The sequence below is a fragment of the Haliaeetus leucocephalus genome, unplaced genomic scaffold, assembly GCF_000737465.1.
Source record: "Haliaeetus leucocephalus isolate CR32 unplaced genomic scaffold, Haliaeetus_leucocephalus-4.0 Scaffold183, whole genome shotgun sequence".
In the NCBI taxonomy this organism is placed as follows: domain Eukaryota; kingdom Metazoa; phylum Chordata; class Aves; order Accipitriformes; family Accipitridae; genus Haliaeetus; species Haliaeetus leucocephalus.
Window position 1 is genome coordinate 262393 of NW_010972619.1, and position 14923 is coordinate 277315.

The 14923-nt window shown below is 62.5% G+C and overlaps 2 protein-coding genes across 2 annotated transcripts; one reads left to right on the forward strand and one right to left on the reverse strand.

Annotated features, from left to right (window-relative positions):
- Positions 1-4767: 4767 nt before the first annotated feature.
- Positions 4768-7544, forward strand: FUT7 (fucosyltransferase 7 (alpha (1,3) fucosyltransferase)). The gene is made up of 2 exons (XM_010564600.1): positions 4768-4810; positions 6392-7544. Exon 2 carries the CDS (start codon positions 6436-6438, stop codon positions 7477-7479), a length of 1044 nt encoding a protein of 347 aa, XP_010562902.1. The 5' UTR covers positions 4768-4810; positions 6392-6435; the 3' UTR covers positions 7480-7544.
- Positions 7545-11110: 3566 nt separating this feature from the next.
- On the reverse strand, positions 11111-13673 carry LOC104830006 (POU domain, class 3, transcription factor 3-like). The gene is made up of 5 exons (XM_010564639.1): positions 13656-13673; positions 13032-13191; positions 12496-12626; positions 11797-11961; positions 11111-11515 (listed from the first exon to the last, which is right to left on the reverse strand). Exons 1-5 carry the CDS (start codon positions 13671-13673, stop codon positions 11264-11266), a joined length of 726 nt encoding a protein of 241 aa, XP_010562941.1. The 3' UTR covers positions 11111-11263.
- Positions 13674-14923: the final 1250 nt, after the last annotated feature.

Below are 14923 nucleotides of genomic sequence, written 5' to 3' on the forward strand. Positions count from 1 at the left end.
CGCCCGGCCCGGCTTGGGGCAGGGCCTCGGGGCGCCCCTGCGGTCCAGGGTAGGCCGGAGCCCCGCGGCCCGGCTGCGGGGCGGCTTTGCCGGGCCCGGAGGGCACCGTCGTCCCGCGAGGGTCCCCGGGGATTTGCCGCCAGGCGGGCGCTTGCTGGTGGATCCTGCTCCTCGCCAGGCAACCGAGGCACGGAGCCTCCGGGGCACGGCGGGGGGGCGGCCGCTGCGGCAGCCGCATCTCTCCGGGTACGGCCGGGCCGGGAGCGGGGCTCCTGCCCCAGGGAGGTGCCGAGTCAGGGAAACCCCCAGGAGCTGCCCCTGGAGCCACCCCTCCTCCTCTCCACGCCAGAGACACAGAGAGGTCACCCCCTACCGAGCCTCTCCGCGGTCCTTGTCCCTCCAGGACAGACTTGCTTCAGGGCAGCCTGTCGCTGTGGAGGTCCGCGTGCGAGGGTGGCACTGCTGTCCCCACATTCTGGCTGCTGCCTGCCCTGCTCGGGCCCAGTTGCCCGCAGCTTCTGCCCAACTGGACCCACAGACAAGTGGTGGGATGCCCACCTGTGTTCTTGGAGGGGACCAGCCTGCCTGCAACAAGCTGTACCCCCAGCCCAGCTGTGACTCTGAGGCTGGGAAGGATGCCCTCAACAGCAGTAAGCATTGAACCAGGCCAGCTCTCTGTCCGTCCTTCCTTCCATCCATCCTTCTATCCATCCATCCATCTCTCCCTCCCTCTTTCCATTCCTCTGGTTCTCTTCATTTCACAACCTGTCCCTCCCTCCCCCCCACCTGTCCATAGCGCCCTCTCTCCTTTGCCCCCTCTCCTCTCCTGCAGCTATCTTTAACCATTTCCGTTTCCATGCTGCTTTCACGGCCAAGTGCAGCCGGGAGCTGTGAATAATTCGTTTGGCTGCCCCAGCCCCAAGTGGTGTTGCCAAGGGTGACTGCATTTCGGGCAGGCTCTGCAACAGCTGCCCAGGCACTAACAAAAGCTCCCCTTGTCCTGCCACAAAGCGCCATTATTCAAAAAACTTCTGGGTGAAACATTGTGCTGAGGTGAGGGAGGACAAGGGATGCCCCGGGGGGTCGGGGTGGTGGGGAGGCACCAAGTTGCCCCGGCTCCATGCCCTGGGGAGGGTGGCTGGTTTGGAAGGGCTGCAGGATGTGTGGGCAGGCGTGCAGGCAGCAGAGCTGCCTGGCGTCAAGAGGAGCTGAGCACGGGGTGGCCAGGGCTGGCTCAGTGCCTTTCCACCTGCACCCTGCTGGCATGAGTAATTTGGGGGCTGCTGCACTGGGATGACCCTGAGGTTTGTTGGTGTTTCTCTGGCTTTGAAATACAGGGGAGATCTGGTGTGAAGGTCAGTGGGGGTTCAGCCCCCAGACCTCGCTTCAGCAATGGCTTTTACTTGGTCCCTGGGGAAGGAAGGATGCATGCACCCTTGGCTTCTCCCAAGGGATTGCACATGGGCTGTCCCCACCTCACACTGGAAACACCTCAAAAAAACCTGCCCTGCAGCAGAGTGGGTCCCCAGCTCGGGGGGGTGCAGTGGGGAGGGTCATGGATGGGGCTGTGGGTGACATGGGCTCAAAGCCCTGACCTCAGTCTCCTGCCTCCCTCCCTCCTGCTGCCCCTGGGTGGGTCTTGGTGAGCTTTGCAGCTCCTCTTCTGCTTGGCATGACCACAAAACCCTGTGAGGGGCCAGCAAGAGACAGACCCAGCACTGTGCCATGGGGCAGCACAGCCCCGAGGACCTGGTGGCCCATCTTCTCCATGGACCTGGGGCCCTGAGCACCTCTCAGAGGACTTCCTTGCGGGTGACCAAGCTCCTGTGTCTGTGTGGGGTCATCTGCAGATGGCAGCACCCACCCACACAAAGCTCCCTGCTCTGCATTGGTGCTGATGGTCCCATGGCCTGGCCCCGGGTGCTGGGGACTTCTGCCCAGCCAACCCAGGCAGAGCTGGCCCTGGCTCCCAGCCTGACTTGGAGCAATTAGGCAGCCCCAGCATCCAGCACTGTGCTGCCACGTCCCTAGGCCACAGGGGTCAGGGTGTCTGGACCCACTGGCTGCAAGTACCCCCCAAGGCATTGTCCCTGCTGCTGGGGTGTCCTGGGGCAGCGCTCAGGGTTGACGGTTACAAATGCCAGGGAAAAGCTCCCTCCTGCTCTGCCACCCATCCTGCATCCCCCATGGAAACCTTGTGGCTGATGCTGTCCCCGCTGCTGTCCTCCACGGAGGGGAACAACCCCATCCCGTGTGGCCCTGGTCCCTAGGGCTGTGCTGGGGGGAGACGGGGACAGCAGCTCAGACAATGCTGGCAGCTCCAGCCAGGCAGGGAGTGCTGCCTGCAGCCAGTGGGGTTGGAGCAGGCCAGGCTGGGAATGGTGCCCCACGAGCTGTGCAGCGCCCTGTATCTGGGCTCTCAATCATGCAGGGGAAGAAATGCAGAAAGGGAGTGAGAAAAGATAACAGGAAATGGGGGACATGGCTGGGGAGGAAAAAACACCCAGCCCCAGAGCTGCAGTTGGCCTCTGAGGGCTCCCAGGGTGGCACTGAAACCGCAGAGCCCTGCTACACCCTGGCGTGGTGGCACGGCATTGTGCCCAGCCACTGCCTGGCCCGTCACCTCGCTGCCAGGGCTGCAGCCATCCTTCCTCCCAGGATTCAGGCAGCCAGTGGGAGCAAGGGTGCAGCAGGAGGTGCAGACCCCAGGGGTGCTCGAGCAGCCTGAGGACCCCCAGGCAGCAGTTTGGGGCCCTGCTCCCAGCTGTGTGTGTGCCAGGGCATGCCCCTGCCAGCTCCAGGGACAGCGTTGCACACCTTGGGGTTCTCCCTGCCCCCTCTGCCTTGGTTTCTCCATCTCTTTTTCCCCTGCCAGGGATTTCAGGGAGACTTGGTGCCCAGACAACAATGCCAGCAAAGAAAACAACCGAATGCGTGGCCAGACCCGGAGAAGGGCAGGTCTGGAGCCTGGGCACGGGCAGCAGCCCTCTGTGCAGACGCTGCCAAGGCCACACACGTGCCCGCTTCCCCTTTTGGCAGAAAACAGCTTGGCCAGGGCAGGTGCCTATGGTTTGGCAGCACCAAGGAGCTGCTGGTGGCGCTTTAGCTGATGGTTTCAAGATGAGTCAGTGGGAGTCAAAGTCAGGCTGGCATCCTGTTTTCAACCAGGCTGTGGGTGGCAGATGGGATGCACCTTGGCAAGTCTGAGGGCAGGGCCCTGCTTGCACTCATCCCAGCACAGGCAGGGCATTCGAACCCCCAGCACAAGCACCTGGGCAAGGCACCGTCTCCTTCCCAGCACCCGCCAGGAGGGAATCGCCCATGGCCCTGTCATGGCTACAGGCAATGCCAGTGGCAGTGCCAGGCTGAGGCTGTGGGGCTGATGCCCCTCTCCATCCCTGCCAGCTCTGCCACAGGCGACAGCAGACGCCGAAGAAGAGCCTGGTTCCAGTTCGAGCTGAATGAGCATCTCGCTGTTCAGCTGCTCCTGGGTGATTTTGGAGGGAGCTGCATGTGCCAGGGGTAGGCAGCTGGACCCGACAATCCTGCTTTCAATAATAATGATAATAATAACAGCAGCAGCAGCAACCATAATGTATTAGTGGTCTCAGCAAAAGTGTTTGTGGGATGTGCTTTGACACAAAGCTGCCAGCTAGCAGAGCTGCCCCATGGGCTCAGCACAGCCCCACCAGGCAGCTTTACCCCCTGCAAGGCCATGGCTCCAGCAGGCAGCTGCACAGGCAGGAGTGCCATGGGCAGAGCAGCCTGCTGGGGTTCAGGACCCTGCCTCCATCCTGCCTCACAGGGCTGGGTGCCCAAGGACAGGGTGGGGTGGCAGGGCTTCAGCATGGGTTGGGGATCTGTACCCGCTGTCCCCTCCTCCATGCCACCCCGTGCCACCTCCCGATGCCCTGGCACCCCTCTGCCATGGGGGCAGGAACCCAGGAACCTGGCTGGGGAAGTTGCCCTCAGTCCCCACTGGCTTGGGAGGGGACCCTTCCACACCATGGGGAATGCTGGAGAGCCATGGAGCAGTGCAGGAACACGAGGCTATCCCGCAGACTTCAAACCAGGGACAGGTACCTTGGAAAACCACAGCCCAGCTGGGGCATTGGGGCTTTGGCTGGCAGCTGGGATGGGAGAGGTGTTGGGCAGAAAGGAGCCATGATTTGGCGTGTTTCAAACCTGGCACCTGGGAAACCCCTTTGGGGAACTGAAATTCCACACGAAGCCACATGCACCTTCTCCAAGGAGCTGCAGCCTGGCTGGAGAGTGGGGGGGAAGCACAGGGGGATAGGGCATGGTGTGCAGGCACAGAGCTGTGAGCAGCACCTGCACCGGGAGCCTCTCCCAGGGGTGCCAGGGCACTGCTGTGGGGCATGCACTGAGCAACAGTGTCCCACCCTGGCATGGGGCATGCAACCAGCCATGGGGCAGTCACAGGGCATGCACAAGCCACGGGCACCTACCCAGTCACAAGGCACCCACCCAGCCATGGGGCACCTACCCAGCTGTGAGGCACCCACCCAGTACCCACCCAGCCATGGAGCACCCACCTGCCCATGGGCATGCACTCGCCCTGAGGGCACACACCTAGCCGTGGGTCACATCACTGCCCATGTAGCACAGGGGAAGTGCTGGGAGTGGGCTGTGCCAGCTGCCACGCGCAGCAGGAAGGACCCGCTGTGGGGCCGGGACGAGGCAAAACCACAGAAAAGAGGAAGCCCTTGAGTGCCCCAGCCCAGCGCTGGCAGCCACCCCGGCAGACACACGCAGGCACCTCGCACGCCACCACGCCGGACCTTCCCTGGTAAGTCTGAGCTCAGCACCGCCACCCGCCATGGGCAGAGGGGCTGAGAAACGGATCGGCTCCTGGCACTGCCAGAATGGGGTGTCCCTTCCCAGAGCATCCTCAAAACGGGGGCAGCATCCCCACTGCCGGGGACCGGCGGGCAGAGGGACCCAAAGCACCAGTGTATGGTGCAGGGAGCCGGCAAAGCTTTCCCAACCCTCCCCATTTCGGATGCCAGGTTTTTCTGGAGCCTAAACTTAGCTTGTGTATTTTAGCAGGACAGACAGAGCAGGCCAAGGCAGGGAAGGGATTTTTTGCAGCAGAGCTGCAGTGGCTGGGGTGGGAAAGCAGGGCACCACTTTCCAGGAGGCTCCAAAATCGCAGCAGAACCGCCACAGCCCTGGCCAGCAGTGGGACTTAGGCAGCTAACGTGTTTTCAGAGGCTACCTCGAAAGGGAAACCACCTTTGACATGAAAGCTGTGGGTGGCCCACGGGCACTGAGCCCTGCGCCTGGGACTGGCAGTCTCAGGTGGGCTCGAGCTGTCAGCCTGTTCCCAGCCCGGCCAATTGTCCCCCTCACCACCACCACCACTATTCTTTGTTCCCATCAGTGCTGCTGGTTAAAGCACAACACTTGAAGTGCAGCACCACCAGCGGAGGCCTGAGGCAGGCAGATGGGCACCATGGCAGGGTGAGCGTCTCGTGGCCAGGGTTCCCACGCACCTGCAGGCTGAGCCCCACCAGCAGCAGCCCCTGCCTGCACTGCTCTCCCTGCCCATGGGGCACTGGCCATCTGTGATACCCCAAAAATAAAATGAGTGTCTGGGGCACTGAAGCTGCATGCTTGCAGATTTCTGGGGCTCCCCACGCCCTTGGTGGCCGGGGAGAGCACCCCAAGCCTGGGGAGAGCCCTGCTATCACCATAGGATGGTGCTGGGCTGAGGGGGCACTTCTTGGGCAGGACACTCCAGTCTGGCCCTGAGCGGGGTTTTGGTCTTCCCAGTCACACCCTGCTTCACAGGTGGGGCCTCGCTGTGGGGTTATTCAGGCAGGACCCGGGGTGTTCCCCATCAACCTTCAGTGTGTGGCCCTATCCTGCAGACCCCCAGGCACCTTTTTTCCAAGCCTGGCTGTGGCAAGGCTGGCTGCATTTCAGGCTTGACCCATCCTGGGCAAAGCAAGAAGTGTGGAGTGGGACCGTGGCTGTTTGTCAGGTGGGGAAACTGAGGCTCGGAGCAAGTACCAAGGACCTCATCATTTGTGCATGTAATGGGGAGTGGTGCCAGGCAGTTGGGGCGGGGGAACAGATGGCTGCTGCCCATCGGTTCTGTACCTCCCTTTGGCAGCATCCCTGCTCATCCTGGAGATGGTGCATGGGGGACTGCAGGATGGTGACACAAAAGCCACCATGGGGTGACAGCAGGTGCACGGGGGATCCTGGTGGGGACAGGGGCCAGTAGAGGGGTCAGGGGTGATGCTGGGGCCCAGGTTTCATGGAGAAGTCCTTTCTCCATCTCCTCTGGCCCCAGCGTCTCCCCACCACCCCTTGCCCCGGCAAGGTGAGCTGACAGCCCTTGGTGGTCTCTCCTCTCTCCCAGGTGTCAGCTCTGTCACCCGAGAAGGTGACAGCCAGCCCGGCAGCATGCCCCGGGCATTGCCGCTGCCACGGCCACCGTGGGGCTGGCCTGGAGTGAAGGCAGTGGTTACCGCCGGGGTGTTTGTAACCACCCTCTGGAACCTGAGGTGCTTCCTCAATCCCTCTGAGGTCTCTGGAGAAGCCCCCAAGCATACTGAGCCGCTGGTGGTCCTGGTGTGGGACTGGCCCTCGAAGCAGGTCCCCAATGTCAGTGGGGACATTTGCCATGAGCTATATGGCATCACGGGCTGCTGGCTCACCACGGAGCGGCAGCTTCTGGACCAGGCGGATGTGGTGGTGTTCCCCCACACCAGGCTCCAGCCCGGCAGGGACAGGCTGCCCAAGGAGAGGCCGCCAGGGCAGAACTGGGTGTGGGTCTCCCTGGAGTCCCCCTCCAACACTAAAGCTCTAGCAGGATGGAACCAGACCTTCAACTGGGTGATGACCTACAGACGAGACTCAGACATCTTCATCCCCTATGGCAAGCTTGTGCCCAACCGGTCAGCCACCATGAACATCCCCACAAAGACCAACTTGGTGTCATGGGTTATCAGCAACTACCACAGGACTCAGAAAAGAGCTGAAGTCTACCGAAACCTCTCCAGGTACCTCCACGTAAACATATACGGAAAAGCAAACAAAAAGCCACTTTGCAAGGACTGCCTCTTGCCAACAACATCCAAGTCCAAGTTCTACCTGGCCTTTGAGAACTCCATCCACCAGGACTACATCACTGAGAAGCTCTGGAGGAACTCTCTGATGGCCAGCACCGTGCCTGTGGTGCTGGGGCCTCCCCGGGCCAACTATGAGCAGTTCATTCCTGCAGACTCCTTCATTCACGTTGATGACTTTGGTTCCCTGGCAGAGCTGGCTACCTTCCTAAAGACCATGAACTCCAGCCGCTACAGGCAGTTCTTTGCCTGGCAGAAGAGGTACAGTGTGAAGCTCTACACCGACTGGAGGGAGCGCATCTGCACCATCTGCACTGCCTACCCCAGCCTGCCCCGTGGCCATGTCTATCCCGACCTGGAGAGCTGGTTCAACACCTAGTGTGGGGCTGGTATGTGCTGGGACCATCGAGGATGCATCTGGACAGAGGATACTGGGGTGGGGAGAACGTGGGGCACCCTCCGACAGAACAGGATGTGGAGCAGGGAGGGATGCAGGAGCCCCAACCTCTCTTCCCAGCCTGGCTGTTGCCACACTGGGACCTTGAGCAACTCCACGTGACTTCATTTCTTGCAAAACAGAACCAATTCCCCCCAGATCTGACACTGACCTACCTCGCCGGGGTGCTGGCAGGACGAGAGGGTGCTTTGGAAATAAATGACACAGTGGTGCAGAGGCTCTGCCTGTGGTGCAGGGGCTGGGCAGGGCATCAGGCTGGCAGGGGGCTCAGGGCTCCCCAGTCTTCCCTTGTGATGGATCCATGGCCCCCCAGCACCTTCTGCTGGGTGGCGAAGCCCCAGTGGCAGAGGCCCCATGGTGACATTTCTCGCTGGGGTGGAGGACTCGACCTCAGGGGAGCTCAGGCGGACCCAGCACCCCACGGCAGGGTCGGAGAGCACAGCCTCTACTCCACCACTTCCCGGCACAGCTCTGCAGCACCCACCCCCACTCTTGAGCCGTCGGTGTCACAGTGCCGGTGAGGACTGCCAGGACACCGCATGCTCTCAAGAGCAATCTCAGCCTGCTCAGTGCCAGGCCGAGTCAGAGAGGGATGCTGTGGTTTCTCACTCCCCTGCCGGCACGCCTGCCCTGCTGTGGCAGGAAGCCAGCAAGCTGGTGGCGTCCAGAGCCTCACAGCGAGCCCAGAGCAAAGCTGGTCCCGTGGGCGCCCTGTGGCACCGGCAGCCTGCTCCGTGTGCCCTTGGCACTGCCAAGCCCCTGCCCACACTGCACTACCAGCACCCTGCAGTGCTGGACCCTGTGCCACACACACACTGCACTGCGGCCACCCTGCACCATGTACACAGCCTGCACTGTTGGCACCCTGCAGTGCACGCACCCTGCACCCTGGGCATGGGCGATGCTCAGGTACCCCGAGGGGAAGCAACCATGTGGGATCAGTGGCAATGTTGGGGCTGGGTGACAGGACCAGGGGGTGGGACACGGCTGCTCCATCTGTGGCCCTCCCCGTGTGACCCTCAGCTTGGTGCCATCAACCCCCTTGGTATAAACGACTCATTTTTTCACAGGTTTCCCCTGGTTTCCCTTACCGCAGGCCCAAAGTCACCCAACCCCACCTCCCCGTGCCCGGGGTGCAGCGGGGCTCAGGTGTGCAGTGACACCCCCTCAGCAGAGGAGGGACATTCCTGCCCCAGGCTGGCCCCAGTGCTGGCCCTGGCCACCACTCACCCAGCCTGGCCCAGCCCTCGCTGGGTTGCAGTTTGATGGGTGTGCTGCACTCTTCTGATTTCTGTGGCTTCCGATTTCCGTTTTGTTTTGTCTTCTGGGTCAACCGAAAACGGAGCAGGAGGGGCTCTGTGTGCCTGCAGGCAGGGGGCTGGGGCAGCAGGATCTGGGGGTCCTGTGCAGGGCTGGGGCTCCTGCCTGGCTGGCCTTTTGCTGAAAAGTCAGATGGTGGAAATGTGGAGAAACCTCGGGGAGGTGACACCCTTCCCAGGCTTTCTGCTACCAACCCTGCTGATCACCAGCTTCCAGCACCCCCAGCCCTCCCACCCCCAAAGTGCCAGGCAGCAAAGGGCAGCAGTGGCAGGGGCGGCAGTTTCCAGCGGATGCCGTGCCTGGCTGTGCCCCCACCCTGTGGGCAGCCAGGGATGTGGCCTTGGGCACCCAGGCACTGGGGAGCAAGCGGGGACACAGGGCGAGCCAAGGGGATCCTGCCCCACAGGGCTGGCAGCCAGCCTGGTGTGCAGCCCTGACCTTTGCAGGGTCCCGAGGTGCCTCACGAGCAGCTGCCTGCAGTGACCCTGCTCCTGCCTGGCCCACGGGAGCAAGGCTGCAGGCCAGCCCCAGAGAGCAAGCCCATCGTTCACTGGCAGCCGAGCTGAAAAAGGGGCTTTTCAGAAGTTTCCCCACAGGGTTGGTCATTTCATTGCTTCTGCTCAGGGGAAAAATCCCTCAGGGACACAGGCTGGTGGCAAACCAGGCTGCAGAGGCCATGGCAGTGAAAAGTGAGGTGTCATCCCCCAGACACTTGCTTCTCCTGGCTGGACTGGCACCCCCCATCCCCACCAGCTCAGCCCCTGGTGCCCACCCCAACCTGACTGGCTGGGCTGGCACCACCGGGCCCGGCCACTGCAAGGCTGCCTTGGCTGGACCACACATACGGGAGGAGCATCCCTCACCCGCTGGTGTCAGAGTGGCAGCCCCACAGCAAGGACAGCCCAGGCTTCCCATACCTCTCCCCTGCCCACAGCAGGGCTGGGAGCTCAGCAGCTCCCACTACATCCCCACCCGGTCCTTCCCTATCCACGGGCATCTGCTGGAGCAGCCTGCAAGATCCCGCTGGGCTTCTACTCTTCCCAAAAGCTGCTGTTTTAGCAGCTCAAACCAGGTGGAAGATGCGCCCGCCCCCCTACTCCTGACCACCTCTGCTTTGGGCGGGACAGCTCCAACAAGCTGGTGTCCCTCCAGGGCCAAGCTGCTACCACTCCTGGTGATGAGCCAGGCTGCAGGCAGCCAAGAGCTGGGTGTTGCAGGGATGACAGGGACACGTCCACCCTATTTGGGTGCACCGGTCCAGCCCGACTGTGCCCCTGCAAGTGGCCAAACCCACACTGCTGGGCTGCCTGGGACTGTGCAGGAGCAGGGATGCAAGGGAGGCAAGGAAAGAGTTAACTCACTCTCATGCCCCAAAGAACTGAGATTTATTTCATTGCCAGAGGGAGTATGATTAAGAAAAAAAATTATAAAAATCATCAACTACAGCAGGCTCAAAGGCACAGGGGTGCTAGCAGCATAGATGGGACGGTGTCAGCCCCCTGGGCTGGGACCCCCCAGGGAAAGATGATCCCTGGGCATCTGGGCTGGGGCAGAGGGACAACGGCTGGGGAGTGGAGAGGGCACAGGGCACCTGGGGTGATGCTGGGCACAAGGGCCGGGGAGGAACACTTCCCCCCCCCCCCCCCCAGCCCCCCACCCCGGCCCACGGATGGGTGAAGCTCTCCTGCACCGCGGGGTGAGGGGCAGCTGGGGCTGTGAGGGCTCACCTCCAGCCCCATGCTCCAGTCCTTGGCTCACCCCAGCTGCCCAGGAGGGTGGGCGGAGCCGCTGGGGACCCCAGCCCTGAGCACAGCACCCCAGCCCCACTCTACGTGACAGGGGGGAGGCACCTGGGAAACTAGTAATCGCTACAAAGATTTTTGCTTTTTAAAAACTACAACCAAAAACCATTAAAAAAAAAAAATAAAACCACCCCTCTCCCACCCCCCACCCCAAAAATCTAAAAGATACTTTTTTCTGGGTCTTGCAGGAGAGCAGCTCAGCTGGGCTGGGGCCTGGCACAGGCGGCTGTGCTCATTGCCCCAGGCATGTGTGGCTTTGGTGGGGTGCAATGGGGCAGGAGCAGCTGCCCCCCAAGAGAGGTCAGAGGGGGGCCGACACTGCTGGAACCAGTAAACTCACATAACTGGGAAGGGCTGGGAGCAACCACAGAGAGCAGGCACCATCCCTGTGCCAGACTCCCAGCCCTTCCCCTGCCCCTCGTGCCCCAAAACCCGAAGGCAGCCCAGCGAGCGCCCAGGCAAGCCCTGGGAGCGAGGCCGTGCCCGTGCCTTCTCAGGGTGAAGGCGGGGAGGAGCAGCCCCCAGAGAGCCAGCCTGGCCACGGTGTGGGGGTGGCACCGTCACTGGCCCCCGCAGCCCCCCGTTCAGTGGCTGCTGTTGTTCATGGAGAGCCCAGGCTGCAGCGCTGGAGGGAACATCTCAGCTTTGTGGAAGGGCGGCATGTAGACAGGAGGGGAGGGTGTCAGGCTGTAGCCCTGGGACGTCACTGGGATGGGCAGGCCGGTGGGCACCAGGGACTGGTTCATGTCATACATCACCCCCTCTGCCTCATTGCCGAAGGGGAGCAGCAGCCGTTTGCCTTTCTGACGCCGGTTGCAGAACCAGACCCGGACCACCTGCAAGGGAGGGGAGATGGGGAAGGTTGAGGGGGTTAAGCCCCGGTGCTGTGTGGGTGACAAGTAGACCCTGCTGCTGGTGGCATCTCCACAGCACCCCAACTCACCAGCACATCCCCCCTCCCTGCCACAGCTCCTGCTGGGGCTGGGCTCGGCCGGGCTGATGGCGGCTACTAGCCCTGGCTGCTCTCCCACAGCTTCCAGTATCGACCTGGCCTGATATGAGCAATCTGGGAACCACATCCGTTCGGACACCCACCCTCTGAACCCTCCCAACCTACGTCTTTGTCCAGGTTGAGGTCCTCGGCTATCTGGGAGATCTCCTGGGGACTGGGCTTCACGCACTTGCGGAAGAAGCTCTCCAGTGTCCCCTTCACGTTGGTCTCGATGCTGGTCCTGCGTTTTCTCTTCCGGGCTTGGGCCAACACTTGCTCCGCATTGCACATCTGGAAAGGAAGAGAGGCCATACACTTGGTCACAGGGGTGGTAACGTCCCCACCAGGCTCTGGACACACGTGCGGCTGGCTGCAGAGGTCTGGGAGGGACGGGGACAGGCTTCATCCCTGTGATTGTCCACTAAGCATCACCCCACTGTGACTGGGGCCATTCCCAGTGTCCCAGCACCGCCTGCAGCTGGTGCGGGGGCGGGGGCAGACATGTCTTCCTGCATCTCCAGCTTATCTGAGATTCCAGCAGGACCTGGCTGCTCCCAGACAGGAGCTGGCACAGTTGTTACAAGGTGTCTATGGGGGGATTTGGGCTCCCCCCCAGCCTAGCAGAAGGCAATACCCAGCAGATATGGTTCCCCCTACAGTTGGACTGAAGCCATGGCAGTGAAATGCTGCTACGGCACACAAGACACCTGCTGCTCTCTCCCCTCTTCTTCCCCCAAAATCATGTGTAAAAGCGAGGAGAAGCTGCAGCTTGAGGGCTCGTCAGTGTGCAGTACCCCTGGCTCCCGGCCCTCCCCAGCCCCACACCTCTTGCATGTTGTCCGTGTTCTCCGCCTCATTGAGCCAACGCTGCAGCAGCGGCTTTAGCTTGCACATGTTCTTGAAGCTGAGCTGGAGCGCTTCAAAGCGGCAGATGGTTGTCTGGCTGAACATCTTCCCTGCATGGTCAGACAGGGCATCACACACAGCTCCTGCCCCCATGTCAGGGGATCTCCCACCTCCAGCAGCCTCCCCAGGATCCCCCATGCAGCAGCCCATCCCTGGGGATGGGGGACTAGGAAATGCATTCTCCCTGCTGCTTCAGCAGGGATTTAAAACACTGCAACACTCTTCAATAAGCAGCTGTAGGTATTTTAAGACAGTTCCTTGTTAACAAACTCTTCCAGTTTGAGTACTTAACAGGGCTCCGGAGCCCCAGGAGCCCTGGGGCTGGTGCTCACCGCCTCCTTTGCAGGTCGTTAAGGAGCAGAAATCTCCATCGCTCAGGTGCTCCATCCCCCTCCCAGGCCTCTCCCTTCCCACCGGGTGTGGGGGGGAGATGAGGACCCTTACTGGACCCTTACCATAGAGGGTGCCCAGAGCCAGCCCCACGTCAGCCTGGGTGAAGCCCAGCATGATGCGCTTGTGTTTGAGGTCCTTGGCGAATTGCTCCAGCTCTTCTGAGGTTGGCGCATCCTGGCAGGGGCAGAGATAAAGTGAGAGGGGAGAACTTGCGCCCAGGGGCTGCCAAGACCGGGGTCTGTCGGTGTGTCGGGGTCAGCATGGGACAGGGATGGGGACAGGAGTGGGCTCAGCTGAGCCCTTGGCAGCAGCCACCAGCTGCTGCCTCCTCTGGGCGATGGGGTCCTTGGGGCGATGGGGTGGGTGGCAGAGGGGTTTTCCCCAACGCCTGAACAAGGGGCTCTGCTCAGGGGCCCCAACCTGCCTCCACCCCACCCCGCCCCACGCAGGACCCCCTGGACACCCCCCAGCCACAGCACACCGCCCAGCTCGCACCAGGCTGGTGTGGCAGAGACCCAGGGTGGCCCAAGGACCCGGGGACAGAAAGCAGGTCCTGGTCCCTGGGTCCCCCAGGGTCATTTGGAACGTCCTGTCTGGCCCCAGGCTCAGACCCTCGTGGCCTGACCAGAGGCAGCACTGATGGGCACATTTGCTGATGGTCCAAGCATCGCCCCACTCCCACGCACCCGAGGACACCTCCCCATGGCCTCAGCTATCCCGGGGCATGGGCACCCACCTCCCCACGGCTCTGGGGCTGGGGCTGCCCCTTGCCAGCCCCTCTCTCGCCTGCACCCAGGGCAGGTGAAATGGCTCATGTGACACGAAGGATGAAAGCGCCCATGACTCGAGTGGGATTCACACAGCTCTTTGCCACAACCAGGCTCTTCCCTGCTGGAAAGCTGCTTACCCAGGTGCTTCCCCTTCTCCCCGCAGCACAGCCCTCAACTGCTGTGGGGGCATTTTGCAATCTTTTCCCCGATTTCCACCCTGGCAGCGCGATTTCGGATTTTACAGATGTCCCTCCTGCTACCAAGTCTCGTTTTTTAGTTCCTGGCTCCCGGAGCATCCCTGCCGTGGGACAATCCTCATCCTCCCTCAGCCAGGAAAAAACATTCCTCGTAGCCCCCGTCCAGTGTGGCAGGTTGCCACCCGGGGGATGCGCATCCCTTCCATGCTCCTGTCGTGACATGCGTGGGGGCTCCCGAATCCCCGCGGCCCGGACCCGGCAGCGGCTCCGCACAAACGCACACACCCACAACAGCTCACAGGAACCTCGCAACAGCCCCGGCATCACCTGCCGTGCTACCCCCGAGGCGTGCTTGCCTGGGACGGACGGGTTTATATCACGCCAAGATTGAAAAATATTAAAAACGAACCCGAAACACAACTGCCAGTCCTGCCGGTAACTAGCGCTGCCATCCCCTGCCCCGGGCCGGCTCTGCCGGCACCCCGGCAGCCGTCGGTGCCCGCGGAGGAGCGGCCGGGGAAGCAGCCGCCCTCCCGGAAGGGCCGAGGGCCGGCGGGGGCTGCCAGAAGCCGGGCTGCGGCGGGGCAGAGCCCGGGGGGACCGCGCTGCGGGTCCCGCCCGAGCCGGGCTTCGGCGCCGTGGATGAGGGACCAGCGACGGGCGCAGGGGACCGTCTGTGTGGGACGTGCCTGCAGCGTCACGTATAAGGGACGGGCAGCACAAGTGAAAACTCGCCCCCCGCGAATCCCCAAAACCACCCTTCTCGCCCCAAAGCAGCCTTCTCTAGGCGCTGCCCCCCGCTGAGCGGGTGACCCAGCCGGGACGAGCCCCAGCGCTGGGCCACGTCGGGCCGGTTGAGGGCTTCTCCCGGGGCCGCCCGGCGGAGCGAGCAGGCAGAACGGCACCGACGGGATCCCCGCTTGCCCCCGCCCGGGCCAGGCCGGGCCGGCGATGCCCGGAGTGGGGCGGGAGCCAGGCAGCTCCCTG

What these genes read in the sequence shown, in the direction of transcription:
- FUT7 (XM_010564600.1), top strand. Translation starts at nt 6,436, where the DNA reads ATGCCCCGGGCATTGCCGCTGCCACGGCCACCGTGGGGCTGGCCTGGA.
- LOC104830006 (XM_010564639.1), bottom strand. An exon ending in GGCTCTGGGCACCCTCTATG is followed by an intron (nt 12,627 to 13,031) that starts GTAAGGGTCCAG and finishes CTGACCATGCAG; the next exon opens with GGAAGATGTTCAGCCAGACA. An exon ending in ACACGGACAACATGCAAGAG is followed by an intron (nt 11,962 to 12,495) that starts GTGTGGGGCTGG and finishes CTTCCTTTCCAG; the next exon opens with ATGTGCAATGCGGAGCAAGT.